This window comes from Petaurus breviceps, unplaced genomic scaffold, assembly GCF_028583685.1.
Source record: "Petaurus breviceps papuanus isolate PSGF00001 unplaced genomic scaffold, PetGlider_PUasm1.0 37, whole genome shotgun sequence".
NCBI classification, from domain to species: Eukaryota; Metazoa; Chordata; class Mammalia; order Diprotodontia; family Petauridae; genus Petaurus; species Petaurus breviceps.
The window spans coordinates 39,550,356-39,564,584 of NW_027186296.1; the positions used below are offsets into that span (position 1 = coordinate 39,550,356).

At 42.8% G+C, this 14,229-nt stretch overlaps 1 protein-coding gene across 1 annotated transcript in view; it reads left to right on the forward strand.

Moving 5' to 3' along the window:
- Positions 1-6,208, forward strand: part of RBPMS2 (RNA binding protein, mRNA processing factor 2) — a 58,393-nt gene extending 52,185 nt beyond the window's left edge. Inside the window, exons 7-8 of the mRNA XM_069098321.1 lie at positions 4,184-4,253; positions 4,976-6,208. Coding sequence (XP_068954422.1) covers positions 4,184-4,246 — 63 coding nt within the window. The 3' untranslated portion in view covers positions 4,247-4,253; positions 4,976-6,208. The remainder of the gene's footprint in view (positions 1-4,183; positions 4,254-4,975) is intronic.
- The last annotated feature ends 8,021 nt before the right edge of the window (positions 6,209-14,229 follow it).

Below are 14,229 nucleotides of genomic sequence, written 5' to 3' on the forward strand. Positions count from 1 at the left end.
CACACACACACACACACACACACACACACACACACACACACACACACTTGCAAGGGGAATCCCCAGCTTCCCTCTTTCTTATAAATCACTAAATACGAAAGTGAATCGCTTATCATAGTAAAAAAAAAAAAACAAATTCCCAAATTGGCTATGTCCAAAATTATATGTCTAATTATGAATTTTAAGTCTCTCATCTTTTGTCAGTAGGCAGGTAATATACTCCTCCCTGATACTCTCCAGTGAGGTCAGTCATTACACTGAACAGAGTTCTTACATACCTGATATTTGTGATTGTATAAATTGTTCTTCTGATGCTCCTTACTTTGGTTAGTTCGTGTAAGTCTGCCCAGGTACCTCTGAAATTGTCCACTTCGTTTCTTGTGGCTCAATAATATTCCATGATATCCTTAGATTTGAGTTTATTCAGCCCTTCCCCAGTTGATGGCATCCCCTTGGTATCCAGTTGTTGGACACTGCAGAAAGAGCTGTTAAATTTTTTTGGATGTAGGTCTTTTCCTCTTGCTGTGATCTCATTCAAGTGGCATCAATAGGTGAAAGAGTGCACAGTTTAGTGACTTCAGGGGGGCATAGTTCCAGGTTTAGTGATTTGAAACATTTTTTCACATGGCTATTGATAACTAGGATTTCTTAGTTTGAACTGCCTGCTCATATACTTTGATCATTTTCATTTGGACAATGCCTCTTATTCTTATAAATTTGAATCAGTTCCATACATAGAATATGTATGTATGTGGGTATGTTTATCATGTGTATTATATGTACATATGTGTATGTATGTGTATACAGACATGCATATTTATATATGTATATATACATAAGTGTGTTTATGTATACATGCATAAATATATGAAATTAGATCTTTATTGGAGAAACTTGCTTGTTTTTTTTTTTGCTTTTTGGAGGGCAATTGGGGTTAAGTGACTTGCCCAAAGTCACACGGCTAGTTTTTGTGTTAAGTGTCTGCGGTCATATTTGAACTTAGGTCCTCCTGACTCCAGGGCCAGTGCTCTACTCCACTGCACCACCTAGCTGCCACTTGGAGAAGCTTGCTGCAAAAATTTTTCTTAGCTACCTGTTTCCCTCCTAGTTTATTACATTGGGTTTTTTATGGGAAAATTTTAATTTTATGTTAAAAATTGTTCATTTTATCTTCTCTGATCCTTTCTATCACTATCCACCATCCATAGATCTGAAAGGTAATTTCTTCCTTGCTCTTCTGATTTGTTTATGATGTCATCCTAACTCACATACCCATTTGGAGCTTATCTTGGTATATGGTGTTGGTCTGAATCTAGTTTCTGTCAGACTTAAACAGTTTTCCCATAGGTTTTTATCAAATAGTGAGTTCTTTTTCCAGTAGTTGAGGGCTTTGGGCTTATCAAACACCAGGACACAAGATTCAATTGTTTTTGCGTGTTGTGTATCTAATGTGTATGACTAAGTCCTCTGTTTGGTATGCAAAGCCCTTAATAACCTAGCCCTTTCTAGTGTTCTTATAATTTAACACCCCACAAGTTTTTGTCAGTCTCATAACTCTAGTGTACTTGCTGTTCCTTGAACAAGATTGCTATTTGTCCCATATATAATTTGTTTGTTCATAGTTGTTTGCATGTTGTCTCCCCCATTAGAGTGTAAGCTTCTTGAAGGCAGGGACTATTTTATGTATCCCCAGCACTTAGTACAGTGCCTGGGACATAGTAGGCACTTAACAAATAGCTTTAACTGTTCTACTTTTATTATTATTTTGTAGCACAGTTCAATGTTTGGTATTGCTAGATTTCCTTCCTTCCCACTTTTTCATTATTTTCTTTGAGACTTTTGACCCTTTGATGAATTTTATGTCTTTCCAGCTCTAAAGTAATCTTTGGGTAGTCTGGCATGGTATTGAATAAACAAATTAATTTAGGTAATGTTTTTATTTTCATTATATTGGCTCAGCCTAAGGCATTTTAATTAAATGAAACCAGAGCAGTAGAGGCCGGGTCCCAGTGTCACTGTCTCTTAGCTCTGAGTCACTTGGGGCCAGGTGTTTGGGCTAAGAGGGTGAGTGAGAGCCACATTGTACAAAGCAGATGGAGAGGCAAAAGTTCTATTATAGCTTCTCCATTTTTCCCTTTTCTCCCCCTACTCCCCACACCAGTTTTCTGTCAGACCTTAAGTATCTACAGGGAAGATGTCTAGGCCTGGCTGACCTGCCTTTAGCTTCAGCCTACTATTTTTGTACTGCACAAGCTCTACACCTTTGCAGCATGGAGCATGCTACCTGAAGATGCCCCTCACTTAGGGCCCTGGGTTTCTTCCTGTCTTTCGCTAGGGCAAAGGATTCTTATCCTATCTGTCCGCTTGGTTTTTTATTTTTTATTTTTAAAGGGTTTCAAAACTATTTCAATATAACTGGGTTTCCTTTGTAATTTGTATTTTATTTGATGCATTTTAAAAACATTATTTCTGAGAAGGTGTCCATAAACTGCATCGGACTACCACAAGCATCCATAGCACAAAGATTTATGGCACTTCTCTACTCTAAAGCCAGGTCAGGCTTCTCTGGCAACTGGGGCAGAGGGCCACCACAGTCTGGTGTGTCTTTCTGCAATACTGCTTGGGAACTTTTGGGGGAGGGTGTGTGTATACTCCAAAGCTGCATCTGGAGTCTTGTGGCAGATTTTACTTAAGCCCGGGAGAAGAGGATTTCAGAAGCTGCTGCCCTTCTGCAAGTAGCCATTTGCCTTCACAGACAAAGTCTGGTGGAGTGGGGGGAGGGTTAGAGCAGAAACAGCAATTACATAGCTCCCTCTGCCTGCCCTGCCCTCCCTGGTGGCCACACAGGTAAGGAACAGACTTTGGCAGCTCTGTCCCTTAGAACAGGAATGCTTAACCCTCTGTAAGTCAACAGACCCCTTGGGCTCATCCTGCTGTGATTGTTGCCTATATTCATAATGGAAAGAAGTGCTACATTTCAGTTAATGCAGTGGTTCTCAAACTTTTTTTGGTCTTAAGATCCCTTTATCCTTTTAAATTATTGAAGACTCCCCAGAAAGCTTTTATGATATTTATTGTATTTGAAATGAAAACGTTTTAGTATTATTATGAAATTATAAGAACCTGAGTTTTATAGGTTAGTGAAAATAAACAATTTTTCTCCCATCTTAAGTTGATGGAACTAGAGAGGGGGTCCATGGACTTCAGGATGAAAACCCCTGAGCTAAGGGACAACTAAGTGGCACAGTGGATAGAGCACTGGCCCTGGAATCAGAAGGACCTGAGTTCAAATCCAGCCTCAGACACTTGCTGGCTGTGTGACCCTAGATAAGTCATTTGACCTGAAGTGCCAAAAGGGGGAAAAAAAGAAACTCTATCCTGAGAATATGTCCATCCAGCTAGCAGAGATCAAGGTGATCTAGTCAACTAAATGAGCTAAGACACCGCTGTCTTTGATCTTGGAATAAGACCTAGAGGAAATGAAACCAGAGCAGTGTAATTCCTTGTATTTGTATGATTTTTTTTCCACTAAAGTGCTTTTTAAATCTTTATCTGGTCCCCACAACTACCCTGTGAGGTAAGCAGGACAAAGATTCCATTTTAGAGTTGAGGAAATTCTAATAAATTAAATGAAGTTTAGTTAAACTGGCTTGTGTTCATTCTCTGACTTGCTTTGATCTTGGTATTTATAAGGTTAAGTCTCTTCCATTGATGATGAGAAATTCAGAGACACTTGGGAAGATCTCTATGAATCAGTGCATGGTAGAATATGAAGACAAAAGGAAAACAGCTATTACAATGTTGATGAAGGACTACTTAAGGATAAAATGAGCGATTTGAAAAACCAGAGAATAAAGTATGAAATGCTCCTCTCCTCTCCAAAGAGGTGGGGATCTTAAAAAAAACTGCAGATATATCACTGTTCATTATTTTTTCTTGACTCTTTTTACAAGGAAGTAGGTGAGGGAAGATTTGTATAACTGATGTAAAAAAAAAAAGGGGGCATTAATAAAGTTTTATCTTTTTTTTTTAAAGCTCCCCCCACCAAGACAAGGCAACATTGGGGAACATTTGGTTAAAAACCTTTCCAGCTTGCCTAGTCAGGTTCCATTGTACCCATTTTTCTTCCTGATAAATCCTGGCCTAGCATTTTCTCACTCACTGCATGTGGTTTCTCTTACAGATGCGCTGGTACCCTCCCTCTGAAGCCACACAACAAGGATGGAAATCTCGTCAATTCTGTTAGTCCTTCAGTAAGTGCCAGTTCTGAGGATGAATGATGCTTTTCTTGCTTCCTTCTTCCCTTCTCTCCAGCTCCCTCTTCTCCTCCAATCCCAAGCCCTGATTGACCCCCTGGTGCCCTTGACCTGTATTTATTTCACTGGATAGTTAATAAGCAGATGTGTTCCACCTCTGGCGGGGCAGCCTCTTCTGCCTTCCCCTTCCCTTGTGTTCAGGATCCATGGGCTGGAATTCTCCATGCCTTCTAGCAAAAGAAAGGCGTCTTTGCCCTTCAAGCCCCGGTAGTTGGCCTAGGCCCTGAGCCTCTCCATTAGAATTGCCAGTCAGTATTGGGCAGTGAAGTGGCTCAGGGGGATAGAGTTCTGGACCTGGAGTCAGGAAGACTTCAAATCCTGCCTCAGTGATTTATGAAGCTGTGTGACTCTGGGCAAGTCATTTCATTTCTATTAGCCTTGGTTTTCCTATCTATAAAATGGTGGATATGTAATAATCACCTACCTCCCAAGGTTGTTGAGGATAAAATGAGTTAATATTTGTAAACTTCTTTGCAAACCTTTAAGTGTTATATAAATACTAGTCATTATTATTGTTGTTATTTGGGTCTTACCAATTTCTTATAATTAAAAACCAGATGTACTCTTATTATGATGTCATGGTGTGGCCTCCCCTCCCCCCCTTTTTTTGTTTTTAGCAATCCTAGTCTCCACTCACCACCACCTATTTCCCTTCTCAGGTCTTGCCACAACAGCTTGAAACCCCCAGTCTGAGTCCCCACTGGAGCATCCAGCTGGGGAAAAAGCCATAGAGTCAATTTGCAAATTGTTTTGGTGGGCACCATCATGGTGCCCTCATGGGGTGCTGCCATCTGTCCTACCCCACAAAGACTGTGAATTCTAAAACCAACTTAATGGACTCTGTCCCATTTTTCCTTTCTTTTATTCTTACCTTCCATTCCCACCCTGCCCCAGAGGCTCTCCCAAGGCCTGGCTAGGGGGGGCACAGGGTCTTTTGGCTGAGACAAGGAGGCTCAGGACTGTGGCCAACTGTGGGACAGAGCTGTTTCCAGGCCTCAGCCGCCCAAATCGTTTTGTTTCTGCAGCTCTGCTTAAAGGAAACAAGACGTTTAATTTTGCATGTTTTCTGGCATGAATTAAGACATTTAAACTTGTGTATGTGCGAGTGTACAGTTTGTTCTAGCGTTAGTGTCACCATAGCAACAGGTTTTGGCCCACTTACTGGTCCATCTCCCCCCCTCCCCCCCCATTATCTCTAGCTTCTGTGAAGAGAAGGCTTGGCTTTTAAACTGAGAAATGATTACTCTTCCCAGTCTTCTTCCATTTCCCCAGAATGGGCAGAATTAAGGAAATACCTGTCCAGCAATGCACTGGGTTTTCTCTTATGTTTTGCTTCAGGGTCCTCCTCTTTCTCCTCTGATGGGCTCTCCCCAGAGGCCAGTTGTCAGATAAATCTGTGTCCCCTCTCCACCTTCTGATGGAGCATGTGCCCTTCCCTATCTTGCCAGTCGTCTGTCATCCTTTCTGAACTTCCAAACAACCAAAAAAGTGCAAGTATTTTTGTACCATGTGTAACAAGCCTATATTTATGCATCATTAAGGATTTTGTGTGTGTGTTTGTGTGCAATTAATAAAGAGAAGTGGTTAGCCCCGTCTGATAAGTTACTGTTTAGTTTGAAGCTTGAAGAAAGGAGATTCTGCCCTTCGGTGATAAGCGTTTTTGTCAGGCATTAGTTTAAAAAAAATGAAGGAAACCAATTGTGCAATTTCATTTTGTTTTTGTGAGCATACGTCATATTACTGCTTGGTCCTGAAGTGCTTTGCCTATTACCTTCAGCTGTCTCACTTGTATTCAGACTTTGGAGAATAGGTTGCTATTACCATTGCTGATCCTATGAGAATGTGAAACTGGATAATATATGAAATGCAAAATAAAGTATCATCCAAGGTGACTGCTCTGGCTTCTGACCTCTTTTTCTGCCTCCTTGAGTACAAACTACTACCCAGGATGTGACTGTCCTCTTGAGGGTGGAGGGAAGGGGAAAAGACTCAGGTCGCTGAAATTAGAGGTGGCACACACACATTGGGAGGAACCAGACTGAAATGTAATTGGGAGATAAAGCAAGATAAATCAACGTAAGGCAGAATGTGGTAATGTTCCCATGTGGCTTTCTAAGCCAGTATGGGCCCAGTAGGGATCCTTATGGTCAGCCATTGGTCCCCCTTTCTGCTTGAGTTGAACACCACCAGCATAAAGGGCTTGCTTCCCTGTCCTAGCTCAACCCTTCTTCCCACACCACATTCTTCCTTTACTGCTTCCTGAGACTCAAAGGCCATATGTAGCATGTATAGGTAGAGTGATTGTCCCTGTCAGGAGTTAGAACTGCAAACATCAAGAGCTGCATGGGAACTGGATGGAACTTTTTCCTTCTCAGTGCTTGCCACACAGTAGGAGCTTAGAAGCTTGCTGCTTGGTTGGTTGAAACCAGAAACTCTATGAGGTTGTGATGTCAGTTTAGTTAATTTGTAGCTCTTTCCACTCTGCCTTGCTACACATTCAATATTTGACTCGGCAAGTCATTCTAATTAAAGTGTTAGAAAACATACTCCAAAATCCATAGGACTGAGTTGTTAGAAGACTTGGCCTTGAAACTCAGATCTTCCCCTTAAAAGCTGTGGGCAGGGGACAGCTAGGTGGCACAGTGAATAGAGCTCTGGCCCTGGAGTCAGAAGGACCCGAGTTCAAATCCAGCCTCAGACACATAACACTAGCATGTGACCTTGGGCAAGTCACTTAGCCCCAATTGTCCTATCTTCCCCCCTCCAAAAAGCAACAAAACAAAAAAGCTGTAGAAAGTTGGGAATGTTCTTCACCTTATTAATTAGGCTTCTGTTTACTTATCTGTAAAATAAGTTGGTTAAGGGTAATATTCTATAAAGCCCTCTCTACAACTCTAAATAGGAAAGATGGGTTTTTGTTTTTCACTTGTTTTGACTCAATTATTGTTTTTTTAAGTGGGGAGACTTAGGGACTTAGGAAATAGGGAGTGTTTGTGATTTGTTCATTCAGGATCATAGGCATATTGATTTGGTGCTGAAAGGGACCTTAATTAAATCCATCTAGTCCAGCCCCTTTATTTTATAGATTAAGAAACTGACGCCTAGAAAAAGTAAGTGATTTGCCCATGTTACAGACCAGGCATTGAGCCCAGGTCCTGTGACTCCAAATTCAATTTTCCACTACCCTTTATAAGCTTGACAAACTTATCTCACTTGCTCCTGACCACCCTGTAAGGTGGAAACTATGGATATTTTCTTTGTCTTCTTCCTCCTTCTTCCTTTCGTCATGCTGGTAGCTTCTCCCCATATATCTTCTAGAAGGGGACTGACTTCTCTATCTTTATCCAGCTCTTGCTAAAGGTATGACCAGATTAGCTGACTTCTTCCTGGGAAGTAGGAGGGGTTCTCTGCAGAGACCTCACCCTGCTCTCTTCCCTGTGGAAGAAAAGAAGAGAGACAAATGCACTGGCTATCTCCTTCCACCTGCCTTTACCAAGTCCCTGATGCTTAGCTCAGAGGTGGCCATCAAGGATATCTTGATCTTAAGGTGATCTTACAGATTGTTGAAGATTGAGGATTCTTAGACCCTTCCAGCTCCCCAGCACCACCTACACTATGAAAGCTGTTAATTCCTTTCACAAGGGAGAAATTTGACCCTACTTGAGAAGGATGGAAATGCAAATACTTCTGGAAGAAGTAGCAAGGACTTGGTTCCTTTCCATTTCTCATCTTTACACTCTTCCCAAAGGGATTTCACATAGTCCTATCCCCTCCTGCACAGCATAGGGAAGGATTTTTCAGTTACTTACACTTACTTGCAGGTTTTGACTGGGAATAAGGCCTGAGGGCTTAAACATCTAAAGCGGAGGAGTGGGAAGAACGCTGACATACATAGGGAAAAGTTTCAGAAGGCTGAAAACATTGAGTCGATGCTTTTGACAAAAGCTGGAGCCACTGGCCTCCTATCCTATCACCTTAGACACCATCCAAGCTGTCTGTCCAGTTATGCCCACAATAGTAGATGAAGACAGAGTTGATGGGTTGGACAGTGTGGACATTGTTGATTCATCAACTCGCTCTGCATGGGTGTTTATGTATTTGTTTTTCCCACAGAACATTCTTTTCCCTAAGGGACCATCCTTTACAGCTGAATCTTCCGGATGAGAAGCCCACTTCCCCAAGGCCTGGTAGGGAACAAACTATTCAAAGGCTCAGGCTTGTTTTCCTTTTCCCTCTCAATTTCCTGTGAACACCTTAGTAGTCAGTGAAGATGATGGCTGTTAACAGCATCTTAACTCTGGATTCTAGGAAGAAAGCCCCCAAAATAGTCATGGAACCATCATGATCCAAGTACCCAGGCTGTGAGGGAGATACTTTTGATCAAGGGACCTTCAGATGATATCACCAGGCAAGATGCCCTGGTCCGCCAACACTTGGTGATGAACTGGATTGACAGATGCATTCCACAAGCTAGGAGACAGGCTAGTAGTAGTGGTACCAGTACCCAGAATGAGAGGGGGTCCCCACACCAAGCTCACTATACAGTTATCCTTCCATATCGTGGGAATTAGGATGCCCCCAACATCTGGGAAATCCACATAAAATTTTTTGGTCGTCCTTTTGTACCAGAGAAGAAGTCTGAATTATTATGGTATTAAAAGATGAAATATGTTGATATTATACATATATCCTGTGCATTTCTCAGTTTATAAATTTTCTGTGTCATCTGCTGGCCTTTGTGAATTGTCTGTGGTTTCTACAAAACTCCTAAAAAATTCCCATTTAATTCCTTATGCCGACCTGAATATATTGAAACCATGATGGGGAAAGTTGTGATGTGGAAGGGATAACTGTACATCCTCAGCCAGATGATCTAGGGGATATCTCATCTAAGACACCCTCCCTCCCTTCAGTAGGGGGAGGAGGAGGGAGAGCTAACAGCTCCCACCCTGTTCCAGGGAGGAGGAGGATTCTTGACCTACTTTAACTGTGCTCACAACGACAGACAGGCCTGGTTTAGGGTGTGAATTATTTATTGAGGCCCCTGGAGCTGCCCAGGAGTGGGGGTGGGAGTGGGAGTAGGGGGGCTACAGAGAGCTTCTCCATAATTTAAAACTTCACATTTTTGCAGCAGCATCCCCTGCTTTCCCTTGGGGGGCACGCCTTCATGCTCTGTTGAGCAGAGCATAGCCATGCTTCAGGAATGGGAAGAAAAGAAGCCTAGCTTGGTCTGCAGAGATGAGCCCTGAGGGCTGCAGCAGCTGGGTAGTGACCCGAGGCCTGAGCAGGATGCAGGTGGAAAATGAAGTGGAAAGGCCTGGATGTATATAAGGAAGGGCTAGGAAGACCAAAGCAGGGAATTCACCTTGGCAGGAACCATGAAGAAACTACAGCGAGCCTTCGGTGAACTGAGTTAGTGAAGGAAAACAAAATTTATGTATGTTTTGAAGTTTACAGAATGTTTCACATCCATTCTCATCTGCTCCTCCTAAGGTAGGAGGCACAAACATTTTTATTCCAGAGATAAAACTGAGGCCCATAGGTTAAATGGTGAGTGGTTGAGCTGAGAACCAAGGTCTGATTGTGTTCTTTCAATTAATTTTACCACTACAGAAGCCATCTAGGTCTCATCCTCCCTTCCCTGGCTCCTCCCTCACACCTGTTCTTAGAAGTACTCACTTTGCCCTACTGCTGTGACCATTTTCTTGGACAATCCCAGCTTCAAGGGAAGCAACTGCACTATGGATTTAGCCCCCCGAGATCAGTGATTTTTTCCCTTTTTTTTGCATGCCCAGCATTTTACACTATACCTGTCACATGGTAGGAGTATACTAAATGCTTGCTGACAGATTAGTCCCTTTGCAGATCCCAGAGACAGAACCTCTTACTCCACAGTGGAAGGAGTTTTCAGGCACCATCAGATAAGGCGGGACGATTTGGAGGGACAGGAAGCCCTAAGATCATGCCAGTAGGCTGCTGCCTATTCTGTCTATAGATAAGGCTGATATTATACAATACTATACATTTCTGAATTTATAAGCTCTCTGTGTCATCTGCTGGCCTTTGTGAATTGTTCTGTGGTTTCTGCAAAACTCCTAAAAAATTCCCATGTAATTCCTTATACAGACCTATAATACATTATAACCGTGATGGGGAAAGTCATGATGTGGAAGGGATAACTGTACATCCTCAGCCAGATGAACTAGGAGATATCTCATCTAAGCCACCCTCCCTCCCTTCAGTAGGGAGAGGAGGGAGAATTAACATGGTAGGGAGGCTTGTTGGACAACTCAACCTTCCTAGGTCCTAGTCCCAGGTTAGGGAAGAGCAGGGGCAACTGACTGGATTCTCTGTGGGATCTTGGCACAAGAGACAGGAGGAGCCCTGCTAGTTCCTTAGAAAGCTAGTCCAAGGATTCTTACTGGGCTATATTATTGCTGGCACTTCAGCTAGAGTGGGTTTGTTAGAGCTATGATTTTCATCATAAGCTAACAGAATAGAAACCACCCCTGGCTGCCAGGAACCACAAGGAGTAATGAATGGGGACCTGAGAGAGTGACCAGATCTACCTTCCCTAACCTCATAATGTTTCTTAGGGCTAGCCCTGCCACCATTCTGCTGGTGGGTGGGCCTGATACCTGAGCAGGATAGCAGATAATCCCCCAAAGGGCCAAACAAAAGTTTACTGCAGTCCAAGAGGTCCCTCCAGTGGACAGAACCAGCAGTATGGAACAAGGCGATTGTCATTGTGGTCACCCAGAGGAGAGCCAGAGTCTGGAGGCGCCCACTGAGTCATGTTTTATTGTGGGTCCACTCTCTACTTGGGGGATAAATGGGAGTAGGGGAAGAGCTTGTTGCTTTGGGGAAAGGGAGGGAGAGAGGGAACAGAAGTGATAGCTGCTGTGGGAGGTGTCACCAAGCTTCTGAGAGAATAAAGAGTGAGCTCTTGCTCCCAACCATAAACAAGAAGGCCTTTGCCCCCTCGACCTGGCCAGCTCTCTGGACGCTGATATTCATTCCTGGGTCCCCCTCCATTGTGGTGCTCTTTTGCCCTTCACTTCTCACAGCATTTTAGACACTTCAGAAACCTCCTCAGGTAAGCCTCCTTATGCTGTCCTCTCGCAGCTCCCAGGAGGGGCACACAGGGCTCCCAAGAGCCAGTATGAGAACTTTGGCTTCTTGGCTGCCACTCTTCTCTTTCCATTTAGCCAGATTCCCTGATCTCCTGTTAGGAAATTCTGTATAGAAATGGTGAACTTCCATGACCCGAGGCTAAAGAGAAACCACTTTTCATAACATTAGCCAGTTCATACTGCTATCTCTAGGGCAGCTAAGTGGTGCAATGGATAGAGAGAAGGACCTGGAGTCAAGAAGACCTAAGTCCGGCCTCAGATACTTACTAGCAGTGTGACCCTGAGCAAGTCACCTTGCTAGCCTCAGTTTCCTCATCTTTAAAATGAACTGGAGAAGGAAGTGGCAAAGCACTCTAGTAGCTTTGCCAAGAAAACCCCAAATGGGAGCCAAGATGGCAGAGTAAAAGCAGGAACTTCCTTAAGCTCCTCCTCCAACCACCCCCTATAAAAAAAACGACTCTAAGAAAACCCCAAACGGTGTCACAATGAATTGGACACATCTGAAACGACTGAGCAACTGCTGCCTCTACAGGATGTGTCTGTGTCTGTGTGGCTAAATGGAGCAGAAGTCCAGATCTGGCCCTCCATTTAATTTCATCCAATTTAAGGGAAGATGAGACCACTAATGCCTGTGGCTACTAAAACACATCAGTGGCAGCATCTTAGATGTTTGCCTTTCTGTTTCTGCATCTCTCCTTGGGTCTCAGTTCCTCTCTCTGTCTCTCCTTTCATACATTTCTGTTTTATACATTGTGCTATAGAACCTTTTGTCCTTGCGTCGCTCTCTGTCTGGGACACAGGTGAGGTAGTAGAAATAGCCCAGAACTCATAGAAGAGGCAGGTTCAAATTTGGGCTCTTCATACTAGTGCTATAATCTGGGGTGAGTTTATTGAACATCTCTGCACTACAGTTTCTGTCTATAAAATGAAGATTCTTGCCACTCAGGGATCTTAGGATCAAATGAGTTATTAGTGTTAATGTGCTATATAAATGTCACTTCTCATCAGTTCCATGTTTGTTTCTGTGAGTACATGTTCCTTTTGGCTATTTTTCCTGCATCTATTTTTGTTTTTCTCTTTTTCTCTTCTATGTCTTTTTTTTTCTTCATCTCCATTCACCTTTTTTCTTAACCAGTCTTAATCTTGAACTTCAGTATTTTCTAATATATTAATTGTATTTATTCCTAAATTTAAAAATAGATGAGAATATTTCCTATTTCTTCCAATTTCAAAAAACAATTAAGTTGTATGGCCTTCAACTACTTATTTTTTTCCTGTAAATCAAAGTGAAAGGAAAAGGGGTCTTTTGCTCTACGTAGAGAATAGGGTGAGAGCAAGAAGGGATTGGGAAACAGAGAATTCTTACATCGTGGGAGCAACTAACCCAGTCCACGTGAAACTTTTTGCTCCTGCCGTCCTTTAGGTCCCAGGATAACACCAGGAACACAACCTGGCCCAGACTCCTCCTCTTGTTCCTACTAAGAGGTTGGTGACCCACAGGTAACCAATGAAGGACGAGTACAAAGAAGTGGCCAGGGTCACTGAGGCACACAGAGACTAGGAATACTTCTACGGTCTTCATGGTGTAACTGCCTCCCAGACATGATCTACCAGCCCCCAGAGCTTCACTTTTCTAGTAATAGATGAATCTTCCTTTAGGCCCTACTGGGGAATTTAGTTGTTTTTCTCAGTCAGTATCATCTGGAAAATGGAATTTAAAAACCAATCTCAGCAGCTTTAGTCCCAGAGGAGCTAAGCTTAGGAAGAGATTTCTCATACCTGCTGAAATCTTTGTATATTCACACATTCGTTTGGTGGTTGCCAGTTATGGAATACAATAACCTTATAAGAATGAAAATTGTGGATAATTCAAAGGGTAATGGAAAGCTGCATTGTGGACATAAGGCTACAACATTTACTACTGAAAACATGTGCAAGAAGTGGGATAAGGAATAAAATGTCATTATGTCAGCATATATGTGATCTCCCTAGTGGTTCAACCTGCATCCTAGACAGGCCACCTCATCCTGGGCAGCCCTTGTCCATGTTGTCCCATACATTGTTCATACAGATTTCAGCCCCTATATGCTGGAGACCTTCCTCTATCTAGGCCTTTTGACATTGCTAGGGTACCAGTGCAGCACTGTGGCTGTCATCCTCTGCATGACTGACCAACTCCTTTTCCAATCAGGGTTTTCCTGAATAATGTCTTTCATGGAGGGGCAGCTAGATGGCACAGTGAATAGCATTGGCCCTGGAGTCAGGAGGACCTGAGTTCAAATCCAGCCTCAGACACTTGACACACTTCCTAGCTATGTGACCTTGGGCAAGTCACTGAACCCCAATTGCCTTGCCTTCCCCCTCAAAAAAAGTGTCTTTTATGCCATTTCATTTACAATTATTCCCACAGATAATCTTCTGTGGTCTATTCATACCCACAATATAGCTCCCTTTGTTTCACCTACAGTTTTCATTCTTTGGAGATTGTGATCCATGATTGAGCCATGTAGTAACACCATTTTGTTGGTTTTTTTTAGGGTGGCTAGGTGGTGCAGTGAATAGAGCACTGGCCCTGGAGTCAAGAGGACCTAAGTTCAAATCTGGCCTCAGACACAACACACACACACACACACACACACACACATAAATACTAGCCATGTGACCTTGGGCAAGTCACTTAACCCCAACTTCCCACCCCAAAAAAAAAAGGCAAAAAAAAATTTTTATTTTCATTTCAGCCTTAACAAATGCCAAACAGAATGGGCATATACATAGTATAA